The 14,827-nt window shown below is 41.7% G+C and overlaps 3 protein-coding genes across 4 annotated transcripts in view; 2 read left to right on the forward strand and 1 right to left on the reverse strand.

Annotated features, from left to right (window-relative positions):
• LOC117770274 (proto-oncogene vav-like) overlaps positions 1 to 7,283 on the forward strand; it is a 14,602-nt gene extending 7,319 nt beyond the window's left edge. For both annotated transcript variants that reach the window (XM_034599542.1, XM_034599530.1), the window contains exons 12-29: positions 171 to 266; positions 566 to 634; positions 820 to 906; positions 990 to 1,075; positions 1,173 to 1,308; positions 1,413 to 1,522; positions 2,567 to 2,668; positions 2,749 to 2,843; positions 2,937 to 2,956; positions 3,458 to 3,494; positions 3,583 to 3,719; positions 4,127 to 4,192; positions 4,432 to 4,463; positions 5,321 to 5,431; positions 6,217 to 6,304; positions 6,441 to 6,570; positions 6,822 to 6,973; positions 7,061 to 7,283. In XM_034599542.1, the coding sequence (XP_034455433.1) occupies positions 171 to 266; positions 566 to 634; positions 820 to 906; positions 990 to 1,075; positions 1,173 to 1,308; positions 1,413 to 1,522; positions 2,567 to 2,668; positions 2,749 to 2,843; positions 2,937 to 2,956; positions 3,458 to 3,494; positions 3,583 to 3,719; positions 4,127 to 4,192; positions 4,432 to 4,463; positions 5,321 to 5,431; positions 6,217 to 6,304; positions 6,441 to 6,570; positions 6,822 to 6,973; positions 7,061 to 7,114 (1,608 nt within the window). In that variant the 3' untranslated portion in view covers positions 7,115 to 7,283. The remainder of the gene's footprint in view (positions 1 to 170; positions 267 to 565; positions 635 to 819; positions 907 to 989; positions 1,076 to 1,172; positions 1,309 to 1,412; positions 1,523 to 2,566; positions 2,669 to 2,748; positions 2,844 to 2,936; positions 2,957 to 3,457; positions 3,495 to 3,582; positions 3,720 to 4,126; positions 4,193 to 4,431; positions 4,464 to 5,320; positions 5,432 to 6,216; positions 6,305 to 6,440; positions 6,571 to 6,821; positions 6,974 to 7,060) is intronic.
• Positions 7,284 to 8,036: 753 nt separating this feature from the next.
• On the reverse strand, positions 8,037 to 10,473 carry ubl5 (ubiquitin like 5). The gene is made up of 5 exons (XM_034600060.1): positions 10,331 to 10,473; positions 9,360 to 9,424; positions 8,968 to 9,051; positions 8,830 to 8,867; positions 8,037 to 8,349 (listed from the first exon to the last, which is right to left on the reverse strand). The coding sequence occupies exons 2-5, from the start codon at positions 9,413 to 9,415 to the stop codon at positions 8,306 to 8,308; spliced, it is 222 nt and encodes a 73-aa protein (XP_034455951.1). The 5' UTR covers positions 9,416 to 9,424; positions 10,331 to 10,473; the 3' UTR covers positions 8,037 to 8,305.
• Positions 10,474 to 10,545: 72 nt separating this feature from the next.
• pin1 (peptidylprolyl cis/trans isomerase, NIMA-interacting 1) lies at positions 10,546 to 14,662 on the forward strand. The gene is made up of 5 exons (XM_034600051.1): positions 10,546 to 10,726; positions 12,454 to 12,536; positions 12,704 to 12,812; positions 12,895 to 13,005; positions 13,766 to 14,662. Exons 1-5 carry the CDS (start codon positions 10,669 to 10,671, stop codon positions 13,873 to 13,875), a joined length of 471 nt encoding a protein of 156 aa, XP_034455942.1. The 5' UTR covers positions 10,546 to 10,668; the 3' UTR covers positions 13,876 to 14,662.
• The last annotated feature ends 165 nt before the right edge of the window (positions 14,663 to 14,827 follow it).

Below are 14,827 nucleotides of genomic sequence, written 5' to 3' on the forward strand. Positions count from 1 at the left end.
TTGCAGACTTATCTGGGAAATGATTTCGATTTTAGACTGACATATTACATTTTTGTTTTCAGTACTGTATTTGGCCACTAGGGGAAACAAGCAGAAGGGCTGAATCGGCAGCATCCTCATGACACTGGTTTGCTGCAGATGTTCACGTTCTTCTTCTCTTTTTCCCTCAGGAATGTTCAAAGAGAGCCAACAGTGGACGTTTCTCCCTCCGAGATTTACTCATGGTCCCGATACAGAGGGTCCTCAAATACCACCTGCTGTTACAGGTGAGTGTGTGAGCGTGTGTGTGTTAAATATTTATTTGATGATGTAAAATGGCTTGAAACATCACGACTGATTCCCGATTAGTCGAGTGCATGTCTCAGTGAAACCTCGTTACCGCGGCTCCATCCCCTGATCACTACTGAGCAGACTCTGGTGCCAAATGCACAAGATGGCAGCGTTTGTACCCGGGATGATTTGGCTTCATGTCTGGATAGTGGGAGGAAGTGGAGACATGTCATCCATCTTTATTTACAGTCTATGGATTTACCTATAATTTGTTGTGGTGTATCTGTGTTTGCAGGAGCTGGTGAAACACACCACAGACCCAACAGACAAGGACAACCTGCGCACAGCTCTTGATGCCATGAGAGTAAGTGTGTATATTTGTGTTTTATTTCAATTACTGATTGGAATTCATGATATTTAAACTATCATCTGTTTGTGTGTGTGTGTGTGTGTGTGTGTGTGTGTGTGTGTGTGTGTGTGTGTGTGTGTGTGTGTGTGTGTGTGTGTGTGTGTGTGTGTGTGTGTGTGTGTGTGTGTGTGTGTTTCCAGGACTTGGCGCAGAGTGTAAACGAGGTGAAGCGAGACAATGAGATCATCAGGCAGATCACCACCTTCCAGTTGTCCATAGAAAACATGGTGGGGTCACAGCTTCCATTTTAATATTTTTACTCTCAGCTGTTATTCGTTTTTTATTCATCCACCTCTCCTCTTGTGTCCAGTCTCAGTCTCTCGCTCTCTATGGTCGCCCCAAGATTGATGGAGAGCTGAAGATCAGCAGCTCGGAGAAAAAGTCCAAACAGGACCGGTGTGTTGTTGTTTATGTGTCTCCGAGTATTTCCCCATGCGTCGATACCATGGATCTGACCTTTTGTTGTGTCTGTGTGTACTTCGCTGTCCGTCAGGCATGCGTTCCTCTTCGATAAAGCCATGTTCGTGTGCAAGAAGAAGAGCGGGGAGTCGTTTGAGTTAAAGGAGGTCATCGAACTTCAGCACTACCAGATACGAGATGAAACCACTGGAGAGAAGGACAATAAAAAGGTTTTCTCCTCGTCTCGCTTCACTCTGCACCACTGAAAATACCAGATAGTACACTTATAATACTGTGTGTGTGTTTGTGTGTGTGTGTGTGTGTGTGAGAGCAGTGGTCCTACTTGTTCCTCCTGCTGGACTGCTTCGGGAGGTGTGGGTACGATTTATTCTTCAAAACCAGAGATATGAAGAAGAAATGGCTGGAACAGTTTCAAATGGCTATGTGAGTCAACACACACGTACATGCACATATCATCAAAGTCGTATGATCGATCATTCGGCTTCAGACAGTTTTGTGGGCCTCACTTTCTCACAAGCTCTGACAAACCCACTGCACACGACCTGTTCAGCATCAAACTAGCAAACAAAGCAAATGAGCTGGTGAACATAGAGCGGCTAAGTGCTCCGCTGTGCTCAGACGTTTCTCTCAGGAGGTGTTGGACCTGTTGACAGAGCTCAAAATCAGTTGATATTGGATTTAGCATTTTGCCTGGTGAGAAGAAACAAGACTTTTTAATGTTTCTCCATTTCTGCTGGATGTGAAAAATATCCAGGGTTTGTTATCACATTCACTTACCAACTTAAAAAGTGACGGTAAGCTGTGTTCACTTGTTTCGCTCCCAACAGGCCAAATAAATCTCTTATTAAAAGTTAATAGGCTTCCATACCTAAAATAGAGTGTAGGTATGGACCTCCAGCCCCCTTGTGAAACCACATTTAAACCTGCTAGAGCCAGATATTTATTTGGATCTGCAGCACCTTGCACACACTCATCAAATATCCGTCCCCTTAATATTCCTGATTTCCTTTTTTTATCAAGATCCCGGAATTACTCTCTGAGGAGAAATCTGTCAAAATGTCCCAAAACATCCTATCTCACAATGTCAAAGAAAGATTCCTGGATCCTCCAAAAGTTTTTCAGTAGCCCAAATATTGTCCCTCCGCCAAGTTTCGTGGGAATCCATTGTTTTTTTTTTTGCGTAATCCTGCAGACGAACAAAAAAACGGAGGTGAAAACATAACCTCCATGGCGGATGTACTAATATACTTTAAAACATTAGAAGACGAGCAGAAGTAAATATGTTTAGCTGCTGTTGGTTCAACACAGGAAGTGAGCAAACATTCCATTATTTGGCAATTACATTATTTGTGTTGCAGCTACACTACCACGTGTATTTCTTTCATGAAATTAATTCCACCTGCAAGTATTAAAGGGACGACTCGCTTCCCCGGCTTTGGTCAAATCGGTCGTTCTTCATGGTTGCAGGTCAAACATGTGTCCAGAGAACGCCACAGCCAACAACCACGACTTCCAGATGCACTGCTTCGAGGAAACCACCTCCTGCAAGGCCTGCGCGATGCTGCTGAGGTACCGTTTGCTCCGAGAAACAGAAAAAAAAAAAAAACACTTGACAGCTGAGGCTCAATCTCTCCGTCTGTCGTCTGCAGGGGAATATTCTTCCAGGGATATCGCTGCACTCGCTGTAAAATGGCTGCGCACAAAGAGTGTTTGGGCAGAGTACCTGCCTGTGGGCGAAGCTCAGGTCTGTCTACGTGCACGTGGATGTGTTTATAATCAGAATCATGATTCCAAGTAGTTATAACATCTAACATTGATTTTCCTCTTGTGATTACAGATCATAGTGGCACCAAGAAGGTAAAACTTTATCTTTGACTTTATATTTGTAGCGGTTATAAACAACTGCCTCTACTTTAAAGGAGACCTTATAACCCCTAATCATTTTAATTTGGGGTGTTACTTGAAAATGTTTACTTGTTCTAATGTTAAGAAAACAAATCACTTTCCTCCAACTGTCCGTTGCTGCAGCTCCTCTTTTCAGCCTCTGACTGAAACTCTTGGTTTTAGCTCCCGTCTCTTTAAGCCCCCCCCCCTCCTGATAAAGCTTCTGATTGGTCAGCTGGTGATTGGTCGACCACTTCCAGCGTGTGGAGTAAATGTCGGAAATTTGGTTATATTGGGGGGGGACGAGTGAAGAGGTTTCAGGAGCAGATTTTAGTCTTTAGACAAAAACCTATATAACACAGTCGAGGACAGAAACATTGAAAAAGCATCATATGTCTCCTTTAAAATGTGTCTGCTGCAAATCCATAAAACCTGAGATCTGATTCTGGTTCTTTTGTCTTTTTGTTCCTCCAGAATAAAACGCAGAAGTCCTCGGGACATTCCGGCGCTGGTAAAAAACTCACCACTGTAAATGTGTACACTGCACATTTTGTACTTCTCCTTCCGAACGTTTCCTCTTTCTCCTCGTTGCTCCTCAGGATTTCCCAAGATGGAGGTATGTCAGGAGTATTACGGGCTGCCTCCGCCTCCCGTGGGCTTCGGCCAGCAGCTTCACCTGTCCAAAGGGGACATCATCGAGCTGACCCGCGCTGAGGTTGACCTGCAGTGGTGGGAGGTAAAGTTAAAGAAACACACACTGAAGCCTGAGGGGGGTCCCACTTGATTCTGTCGTGTTTTCAAGCCTTTTTTCTCTCTGAGGTTAATGTGTGGGTGAGAAATGCTTCCGTGTTTTGTCTTCCTTCCTTCTGCTTCTCATTTTCTATCTTCCATTTCCTCACTTATGCACAATCCGTCCGTCAATCTGCATTTATGTGGTTCCTTTTTGAAAGGTTTTGATATGGAGAATAAATCAAACCCCAATGGCTGAATTCCTTTGAGCTGCTTCAGTGTCAGGGTCCTGCTCTTATAAAATTAACCATCAGTAAAACTCCTTTTGGTGTGTATTTTTACTACTTTCCAAGCAGTAAATGCTACAAAAAATAAATAAATATACAAATAAATAAAACTGTGTGTGTCACTCAGGGAAGAAACCTGACTATCGGTCAAATGGGATGGTTCCCCTGTCGAAAGGTTCAGCCCTACGTCCCCGTGAGTACGATCCACCAGCCGACACAAGCCGACATCAAGATGTCACAAGTTACAAACAAAAGAAACGCATCTTCTGCTTAGTCCTGTGTTGTTTGTCGGCTTGTAGCAGCCGTCCACCATTTGCTGCTGCTGACACCAACATTGGCAGTCGTAGGAAGTGAAGTTACAGTTACCACCATGACCACATGAGTTTTGCAAAGTGTCGCGTCTAACCTGTGCATGATCTCTCTCTTTCCCAGAGGTTGACTCCTGACTTGTCTGGTTTCAACTGGTGAGTATCAACAGGAACTAGTTTAAATCACTAAGCCACTCTTAACCCCAAAGGTTGTTTTTTTTCTTCCTGTATTGCAGTGCACCGCCGCACTGACAGAGGAAGAGCACAGTGTTGACCCAGAGTAACTGTCGTGTAGAGCTATAAAAATATAAATAAAACAGAAGCAGACACTGAAAAGCGCTGGTGCTTTTAAAATAAGCTCTCGAACCTCTTATTGTCCATGTGTCAGAGATCCTGTAGTTATCAGTCGCCTCGAGTGCTGTGTACCAGAAAACAGGTATTTTCTTTAAAGTCACTGTGTAGGATTTTAAAATGTCTGACTTTAGCAGCATCTGGTGGTCATATCAAGGATGGAGGTTGTGGCAGCTGTCACATATAAGTTTTACACCAAGACAAAAATATTGAGCATTTATAAGCATTACAGAAACATTAAATACACACTATAAAGTAGTTGTATAACAGGTTGTTATTGTATCTGTCAACAACTGTAACTGCTCCTGAGGCTGAAGCATAAACAAGGAATGTATGAAAATGTAGTAAAACTCAGATATAATAAAATAAAACTCTCTACATTAGTAAAAACATCTTATACCTACTTTCAAATACAGTATAGTATTAAAGTAAGTGTTGTTTACGGCTTATAAATGTTAAACAGAACCATCTAATATGAAGTGATGCCACAACTTTAAAAACAAAACTGTGAAACAGCCACTTGGGCAACAAGTGACACTTCCTGGATATTATGAGCTGTTGCATTTGTGTTAACCGTACAAGTAGTTCTATTTCTGATTAAGAAAATTCAAAAGTTACTGAAGCACAAGAATACTGTTCTGACTCTGACTGTGATTGTCCAGGTTTGCTGGGAACATGGACAGAACCGCTGCCAAGAACCTGCTGATGCCCCGCTCTGACGGAACCTTCCTCGTGCGGCAGAAAGATGGAGGCGAGTTCGCCATCAGCATCAAGTGAGTCTCCGTTAGTTCATCAATAACAAGCAGTGTTTCACTTTAGGGGATTTACATCCACAAACCCAGAACTGGACAAAAATATAGTTTATTTTTATTGAAAGCTTTCAGTTTATAGTTTTAAGGTGAATAAATAAACATATATAAAATGAAGTATAGTGTAAAAGCAGATCTTAGGTGCATGTTAAAACACTGAAATGTTAAAGCAATGTTTTTGTGTAACTATAATTTATCAGATTAACGTTATGTTGCATCCTTCTCAAACCAAAAAGCCCCAAATTCTCTGGTTCCAGCTTCTGAACTATTCGACAAAGCATGTCAATCTGAAGACGTCCCCATGAGCTCTAGGAACGTGTCATGTTTATTTTTCACAATTTACCGACATTTAATAGAACAAAGGATTAATCAGGACATTAGCGGTTTAATCAATTACAAAAATAAACTTCAGTTGCTGCCCTTTTTACACATAAAGCAGGCAACTTAAAACCTTTAACTTTTCAGCTAAACTCACCCTGATATTAACAGATGCATGTCTGTTTAAAATAAAGATAAATTACTGAATAGCATTGAGCTCAGGTTTCACTTCTTTCCCGGGGACATTTCAGTTGATTGTATGTAGTTCATGTTCTATTCAGCCGTTGTCACCTGTCGATTGCAGAAGTGGAAACATCTGCTTTTACTCCTTTGAGAGCAGCATCGCGATCGTTCAACTGTCACAGTAAAAACCAAGGATGCATCATGTCTGACTTTTGTGTGAACCTTCCCTTCTCCTCTCTCTCTCCCAGGTTCAACATGGACATCAGACACATTAAGATCACGTCCGCTGAAGGCCTGTACCGCATCAATGACAAGAAAGCATTCAAGGGTTTGATTGTGAGTTTGAACACCGTCACGCAGTCCGAAACCTCACGAGACTGTTACACAAACACACACATTGACACTAGAGTTACAATCAACTTTGTTTCCTCCTCACACGTTTCTCCTCCTCCTCCTCCTCCTCCCGTGTTAGGAGCTGATTCAGTTTTACCAGAAGAACTCCCTGAAGGAGTACTTTAAGGATGTGGACACCACTCTGCTGACGCCCCACAAACAACCGGAGCAGAGCAACTCGTCCGACCACACACCGAACACCACACCAGGTACAGTGCGTCTCTGTCCCTTCACACACTGCAGCCATGTTAAAGGAATGTGTCGGTGTATTCGGTGTCAAACGTTGGGAAAATGTAAAGAAAAAAGTTCAAGAGGTCAAAGTTATTGCAATTCATCCGAGGAGACCAAGAATCTTTGCAAAACACCTTATGATGGAGCTGAAGTTAAAAAAGAAATCTTCCAAGATGTCAAACTATTCATTAAAGCGTATCCCTGGTGTAACATGGGCTCTGTCTCACAGGAGACAGCCTGAAGAGTTTCGGCGTCGCGAGGGCCAGGTACGACTTCTCAGCCCGGGACCGCTCGGAGCTGTCGCTGCGGGAGGGAGACACAATCAAGATCCTGTCCAAGAAAGGTCACAGCGGTTGGTGGAGAGGAGAAGTGTACGGCCGGGTGAGGAATCCGCAAACATCTACACCTTAAACACAGAGATGGTTCTTATTTCATTTTTTCTTACCTGTATTTCTCCCGCGCTTCCAGGTGGGGCTCTTCCCAGCCAATTACGTGGAGGAGGACTACTCTGACTACTGCTGACGTGGATCCAGAGCTGTGAGGAGCCACATCCACACAGAGTCGATGTGATAACTGGTTTCCATCGATTGCATTAACCCGTGTGTGTGTGTGAGAGAGAGAGAGAGAGAGAGATGCTGTTACTTGTGATCTAGTGATGTGAATAAAACTTTTTTTTCAGATGATCAGATGATAGCTGGGTTTTTGTTTTCATTCTTCTGGTTAGAGCTCTGAGCAAATTCTACCGAGGGAATCTAGGAAACACATCCCTAACCTAATTAAAGTCATCTAAACACTATGAATAAATAGAACCAGACCAAACAGTGCTGGAAGAATATTTACAACTTTTACTCAAGTAAACGTATCAATACCACAGTAAAAATACTCTTACGATTAGAAGTTCAAAAACAAGAGTAATGAAAATGCCTCTTAAATAAAAGTAAGCTTTAACAGTATTACATCGTTTTATAGGATTACTGCAATATTATCTCTGTCAATGTTTAAAGTTATGTTTATTTGTTCAAAAACTACTTAACAGATTTCCTCAAAACTTGGTAGAACAACGAGACCCGGGCCAAGAAAGAACCCAGTCAATTTTGCAAGATAGATTTAACCTTTTTTCAATTTCCTAGGAAATAACTCATGGATCTTGGAGAAAAACCAAAGCAGGATATTGATGTCTACGTGACAATTTTGTAAACCTTTTTTTTTTTCTCTGTATTTAAAAAAGGAGACTGTTGGACCTGTGCGCTCTACTGAGGGACATTCTAGTACTAAAATGTAATTTTTGAGCTGCAAGACAAATCTTACTTATTAGTGTAATAATCTTTGTATTCAGTATGAATATGTAAACCAAAGGTAACATGAGTATAGTTAACGTTCACATACAGGCACACGATTTATTTCAGTCACTCCACATGAGGAAACAAATGATGCACAACAATAATCAGCACACTGCTCGGTGGGTAGGTAAATATCAGCTTTACTTCCAAAATATCAAAACAAAATTATTTGCAAAACATCAAACATACAAATTCATCAGCAAAAATTAAAAGCTAAAACTTATCAATGTAATGTGTGTTTTTCTCCAATGTAGATTCTCTTCTGTTGTCTGATCATGATGGTTTCCTGCAACAGAATCCATCTTTTCATATCTGTGTGCGTGTCTCTGTGTGCGTGTCTCTGTGTGCGTAGCATTGTCGTGCGGTCTTCAGTCTACTGGTAGTACAGCTCCAGGTTCATCCCATCATGAATTTCATCTGCAGAGGTCGGTTAAGTAAAATGGCTCAGGACAGACAAATTGTTGATCAAATGCATCAGATCAGAATTGGTTAATAAAATATTTACAGAAAACAGGTTGCTGAGTGTCGATGGTGCCAAAAAGTACAAAAATAAAATGGATTTTTGGAAGTGTTGAATCCAGGTAGGGATAGTTTGTACAGGTGCAAATTAGACTCCTTTCTTTTTCCATTTACTTTTCTTCAATTAGACAGAATTGTAAGATTGACCCTGGCATAGATATGCGCTCCGAGACATTCTAGTTATATGCACGATTTTTGCCACCACTTCACACAGGGTGTCCTTAGTTTACACAATTTATTGACTGCTGGTGCTTAAAATGATCAGATGCCTCTGAAGAAATACAAAAAAAACTTTGCTACAGTCCCAATTCTGAGTGTGTCTCTCTCACACACACACACGCGCACGCGCACACGCACGCACAATTGTTGAAAGGATACAGTCGCCCAGAGACACGTGATCCTTGAATATGGTATACCTGTGGGAGCAGAAGAGAAAAATTGAGCTGCGAATAGAAAAACCAGCCACAGATTCACATGTTGGGGTCAGCTGAGGCAGAATCTGAGATGAGAGCTCACCATTTCTTTAAAACAATCTTGTCGTGCCGTGTTCCTGTCTGGGCAGCAATGAGCTTCTTCAGATCTCCGATGGTATCTTCAGAGCTGAGACGTGGAGGTTAAGGAAGGAGCTGGACAAATTCAGAGCCCTGTTCTTTACATGTGGTTGAGCTAACCCGGGTTAACAGGATGTTAGCTGAAATCATCCCGTTACATCTTGTCGAGCAACTGGAGAATTGATCTTTTTATAAATTCATCAAGATAACGGTGCATCTTATTTTTGAAATAGAGGACAGCATGGACAGATTAACAGCACATTTCTGCTCATTTACCAAATCTAAAACACAACTCATAATTGGAGGCGTTACGTTTTCCGCACAGCGTCACATGTGCACAGTGTCAGTGAAGGATACTTGCACTTGACGCGGACTTTCTTGCCCAGACGATCGTTGCAGACCACCTCGATCATCTTCGGTTCCTGTCAGCCAAATAAAATGAGCGAAAAGGCAAAAATGAATGAATGAGTCGATTTAAAACCAAACCCTCAGACCATAAAGAGCAGAGTATAAATTAAACTAAGTCCTCCCACTACAACGATACTTTCCCTCTTTTAATCGCCTCCTCCAGGGAGGTTATGTTTTAACCCCTGTCCGTTTGTCGGTTGAATGGTTTGTAGGTTTGTTTAAAAAGCACGATTACACTAAAACAACTGATCAGGGAAGAATCCATTCAGTTTTTGTGCAGATCCACATCAGGGGGCAGATCCAAGAACTTCGGTATTTCCCACTTCCGTTAACATCTCCTTGTCCAGACCTCTTTGAAACTTTTAAAACGCTTCCTTTTGTTTGGACTAACTTTTACAATATGTCATTATGTCTTTTATATTCTTTATATAAAAGCAACTTGTTGTTGACATATCAAAATTAACTTATCTTGTCTAATAGGTTATAAGATTAGGTCTTGATTCAACTCTGTCGTTATCATTATAGTTGTTATTAATATTATGCAGTGTGTTACACAAATGTGTGTCTGTCATTTACCCTCGTTGATTTGAATGAGACCTGTTAGCATAAAGCAACGTGCTTCAACAGTAAGACATGCTACATGCTACGTACTGTAGGTAGGTTGTGTTGAGCTGTTTTGCTTTAAGCTAAGTGTTGCTAACACACCGACGACTGAGCAAACACACAACAGCAGATAAAGTTAGAAGTTATAGAACATGTGGAAGAAACATTGGCTTTAAAACCAGGTTGTTTTGTTTAGCTAGCATTAGCTAACGCCGTCGTATTGTTGCACAGGTAAACGCAGACACGTAAAGTAAACTTATAACACCTAGCATTAGCTTTTATCTATAGTTAAAGTCTATTTGATGTTTTATTCTTACCTTAAAACGCACAGAAAATCAAATATCCCCTCGTCGCTGGTGTTTTCTGCAACGCTCCGTGCCGTTTACCGTAAAGGAGTTGCAGTTTGCGTAGCTGCCTCTCGACCAATTAAACGAGCACCGTCACGATTGACAGCTCCTATCAGCCTATGAACGGAGAGAAACCCCCGAAGAGGGCGGGCCCGCTTTCTGAAAACAACTCGTACCGTAAAGCCGCTGCGGAGTGTCGTAACTCGCCTAGCTGCATCCCCGGCCTGTCTCACGGCAGCCACATTGAAATCAAACTTAACAAACGTCGCTTCGGGGGAAGTATTGATATTAATAGTTCATAATTAATAATGGCAGACGAGGAGAAGCTACCGTCCGGATGGGAGAAAAGAATGAGCCGCAGTTCAGGTAATGAAACGCGGTGCGGATAAGCTAGCCCGCCGGATCAAATGGTAATCCGTAGTGAAGTTAGCATCGGAAGCTAACAGCTCCAGCGTCGAGGCTTCAGTGATGAGAGGAGGCGGAGAAGAAGTTTAGGTTTAACGGGGGAGAGGCTGCAAGTTACGATGTCTGCCTCTGCGTTGTGTGTCTGTGTTTGTGTGTGTGTGTTGTGTGTGTTTGGTTGTGACGAGGTGTGTTGATGATGATCCATTCAACCTGCAGGGCCCCGCATGACGTCACTCCGCTCCCAGTGCCTCACCTGCGCACTGAGAGGTTCATGTTTACATCTGCATCAACATCTGGGAGCACTGGTTTTACGTGTGATGCAGATTGTTTTATTCTGTTCTATAAAAACAGACATTTTAAAAACGGCCTGTTCTTCACACCAGGGGCTGCAGCTCACACTCTTAAAGTTGTTCCCTCTGTTAATGTTTATTTTGGTAGTTTTACTCTTGTTGAGGGTTAAGAACAGAGGATGTCGCACCTTGTGATTTGTTAATATGGGCTATATAAATACTACTTGATTGATTGATACACTCGGATATTAGTTCCCTAAATGTGCAACTCATCATGTATCAGGATTCATGAGTTATTCCCTGGGAAGTGGGGAAAATGTTGAGGTTCAGATGATTTTGTGTAATCTTGCTGACAAACAAACAAACAAACAAAAACAGACAGGGGTGAAAACACAACCTTTTCGGTTTAGGTAAAAATGGGGATGTTTTTATCATTAACACTGATCCAAGATAGGATAAGATTATGGTTATTTCACACAACAGGGAGCAGAAAAATATCTGACACACCCACTGTACTCTACACGCCCTCCTTTTGAATAACAGACACACAAAGTTGGTGACGAGTTGTTGAAAAGGTGGAACTTTTAGCTGCTGAAGTGCTGCATCTTTCCCTCAGGAGATGATGTCCACCAAGACAAAGCTAGAGAGGGTGAATTCAAACTGTAGAGCTGAGAATAAACTCTCCAGGAATGTTGAAATGGCAAAATCAGCTCAACGTTTTACATGAACAAGAAGCTAGTTGGTGACTTTGAACTCTGGGAGGCGCTACAGAGTCTCTCTGGCAACTAAATGTGTATTTTAAAGGTCCGTCATCCCAAGAATCATTACAATTCTTAACTGTGCAAAGTGACTGATGAGATTTAAGCCACAAATGTTGACATAAGTTATAATGTGTGATTTCACTGATCGGGTATGTGTCTGTTTTATTAACCTGGAGGACAGTAAAGATTTATACTACACATTATGTTCTATGTTGTACTTAAATGCAGCAGGTCGTCAGAAACATGGCTTCAAATGCTGCTGAATGTCGACAGGAGTAAAATAAGAAACTGTAATTTGTTTATGGGGGCAACGAGCAAACTGTTTACTACTCTACCGATGGCAACACCTCAGTCCAGACTCAATGCAACTCTAGAACTTTCTTTCTCCTCACATTTAAAACCTGCACATCTCACTGCGTAGAGATCGGAATCATTTTTATGTAAAGTATCACGATGCCAGCGATTGTGTCACTGTGGCTGTAACAACTAAAATCCAACTGAATTCCTGCCATTCGCCTTATCAACGCTACAAGGTGAATGTCGGTGTGTTGTTTTCAGCTTGTTCCACTTTCTGAATGTGTCTGAATAAAAGCTTTAATTCCTCTCTCTCTCTCTCTCTCTCTCCCTTCGCCTCCAGGTAAAGTTTACTACTTCAACCACATCACTAATGCCAGTCAGTGGGAACGTCCAGTAGGAGATGGCCGAGGAGAACCAGATAAGGTTATTATGAATATATTTTTTAATGTCTTTATTATAATAATCACAACAATGCTAAAGAAGGTGATAAGAAATTAATGGAACCCGTCTCTGATCATTATGATTGATTCTTGGTGATTTGACACTGATTAGTTTCTGTTTCTTCATGTTGTTTTGTTTCTGACACGCAGGTCCGCTGCTCCCACCTCCTGGTGAAGCACAGTCAGTCGCGTCGTCCGTCCTCCTGGCGGGAACAAACTATCACACGATCTAAAGACGAGGCCCTGGATCTCATTCAGAGTAAGGGAGGCAGGGGAGAGGTGTGAATCCATGCGGTGGATTTCTTTATTTAATCTGTTGGTCGTTTCTCTTTTCTGTGCAGAGTACATAGAACAGATCAAGTCTGGAGATGAGAAGTTTGAGTATCTGGCCTCTCAGTTCAGTGACTGCAGCTCAGCTAAGAACGGTGGAGATCTGGGACTGTTCGGCAAAGGTATACACACACCAACGCCATACAACTTTATTTACTGTATAGTATACCAGAACATAAGCACACCCCGGGGAAACCCTTACTGATGCATACACAAAGAAAATGGTTTTACACACACACACACACACACACACACACAACGGGTGATTGATACGTACATAGCCTAAGGTAGAGGAAGTGAAATATCTTCCATCATAGTCTCTCCTACATTTATACACTATTTCCAGCGGTGTATGGAGTTTTCTGTTTAGACCTCAGCTTGTTGACCGTCCAGAAAGTGGAGGGATGTCTTCTTCCAAGCTAAACTCAGGCAGAAGCAGTATAACTCAGAGTTGAACTTCACATTGATGTGACCGTCTGTCAGTTTCGTTTTGTTGGTTTGTTCATATATTCCCTTTTTGTATCGTGGCAAGCTAGTGCGTTAGCCCTGGCGGACGTTAGTGTTCTCCTAGTGCCTTTCTACTCGGTAGTTTGTGTTACAGAGTCAGTCGACCCACATCTGAGTTTAACTTCAGTTTCAGTTTTATCCTCGGCAGGATTCTAGCCACAAATGACACATCTACAGCTCAAACAGAAACCTAAAGAATTTACATGAACAATTAAATAGGGATTTATTTATATTTTCTTTTTTTTATATATATAATTTCGAGTAAACGCAGTTATACTTTATGTATAAACAACGTGCAGCATATCCTATGAATTTGTATTTGTAACAAGAAAAGGTGTGTTATTGCTTTAACGTCAGTATCTGTGTTTGTTTCAGGTCAGATGCAGAAACCATTTGAAGACGCTTCCTTCGCTCTTAAAGTGGGAGACATGAGCGGTCCTGTTTTTACTGAGTCCGGGGTCCACATCATCCTTCGTACTGGCTGAACAGAGGAAGCCACATACTGTACTATCTGCTCACACACACACAAATACACACACCCACAGTCTAACCCAACCAGTGCTGTGACTGAATTTAATAACACACAAACAGCAAATATTACAAAAGCCTCTGGGCTGGTCTCGAATTATTCTAAGTTGGATCGTTTTTGTTCCACCATCACACATGTATGAGTTATAAGACAACACTGAACATCAAGGCGTGTTGCAGATCGTTCCTGTAAGACCTCAAGCTTTCATTATAAACCACAGTAATGCTATTAATAAAAAGACAGGAGTGCCTGTGACTGCCCCGTGGAGACCATCTCACCTGACGAGTGAAGTTTGAGAACGTGTCAGTAAAAGCTTGTGTGTTTTTGTATGTGCATGTTTTGAAAAGGACCATTCTGTTTTATTTTACGTTCTACAGTGTGTGTGCCAAAGCGATTCCTCTATCTGTGTTATGTTTCACAAAATAGATTCTTTCTGGCCGTTGCAGAACTCGGGAGTCGGAGAAAGAAGTTTAGAAAGTTCTCTAAATTTAGCTTTGATTTAAAAAAAACACAACTTGTCCTTCGCAGAGAGTCATACACATAGAATTATTTCTTTTCATAATCCGCTTCAAAAAGTGCACGTTTCCCCCCCGGAGGATATGCAAAGATGGCACCGCTGAAAACTTCCAGGTTTTATCAAACAGCTCCGCAGCTTTTAAAAGCATCGAGGTCCAGATGAATTGTAACGCTGTCGTTTCATTGGAGCTCTTCTTCCATCAATAAAGGAAATTCTTTTCTATAAATCCTGCTCAGGTCGACTTTTGTTTTTTAGCTCCTCTGTTAAACCTAACCACGAATCTGTGTGTGCATGTGACAAGTGGTTGGATGAAATGAAATGATGGACGTGCAGAATGGCCTCTAATTAAATGAGAGTACAATAATTGTTACAGTACAATAAATGCTTTAGA

The sequence above is a fragment of the Hippoglossus hippoglossus genome, chromosome 1, assembly GCF_009819705.1.
Source record: "Hippoglossus hippoglossus isolate fHipHip1 chromosome 1, fHipHip1.pri, whole genome shotgun sequence".
Classification (NCBI taxonomy): Eukaryota; Metazoa; Chordata; class Actinopteri; order Pleuronectiformes; family Pleuronectidae; genus Hippoglossus; species Hippoglossus hippoglossus.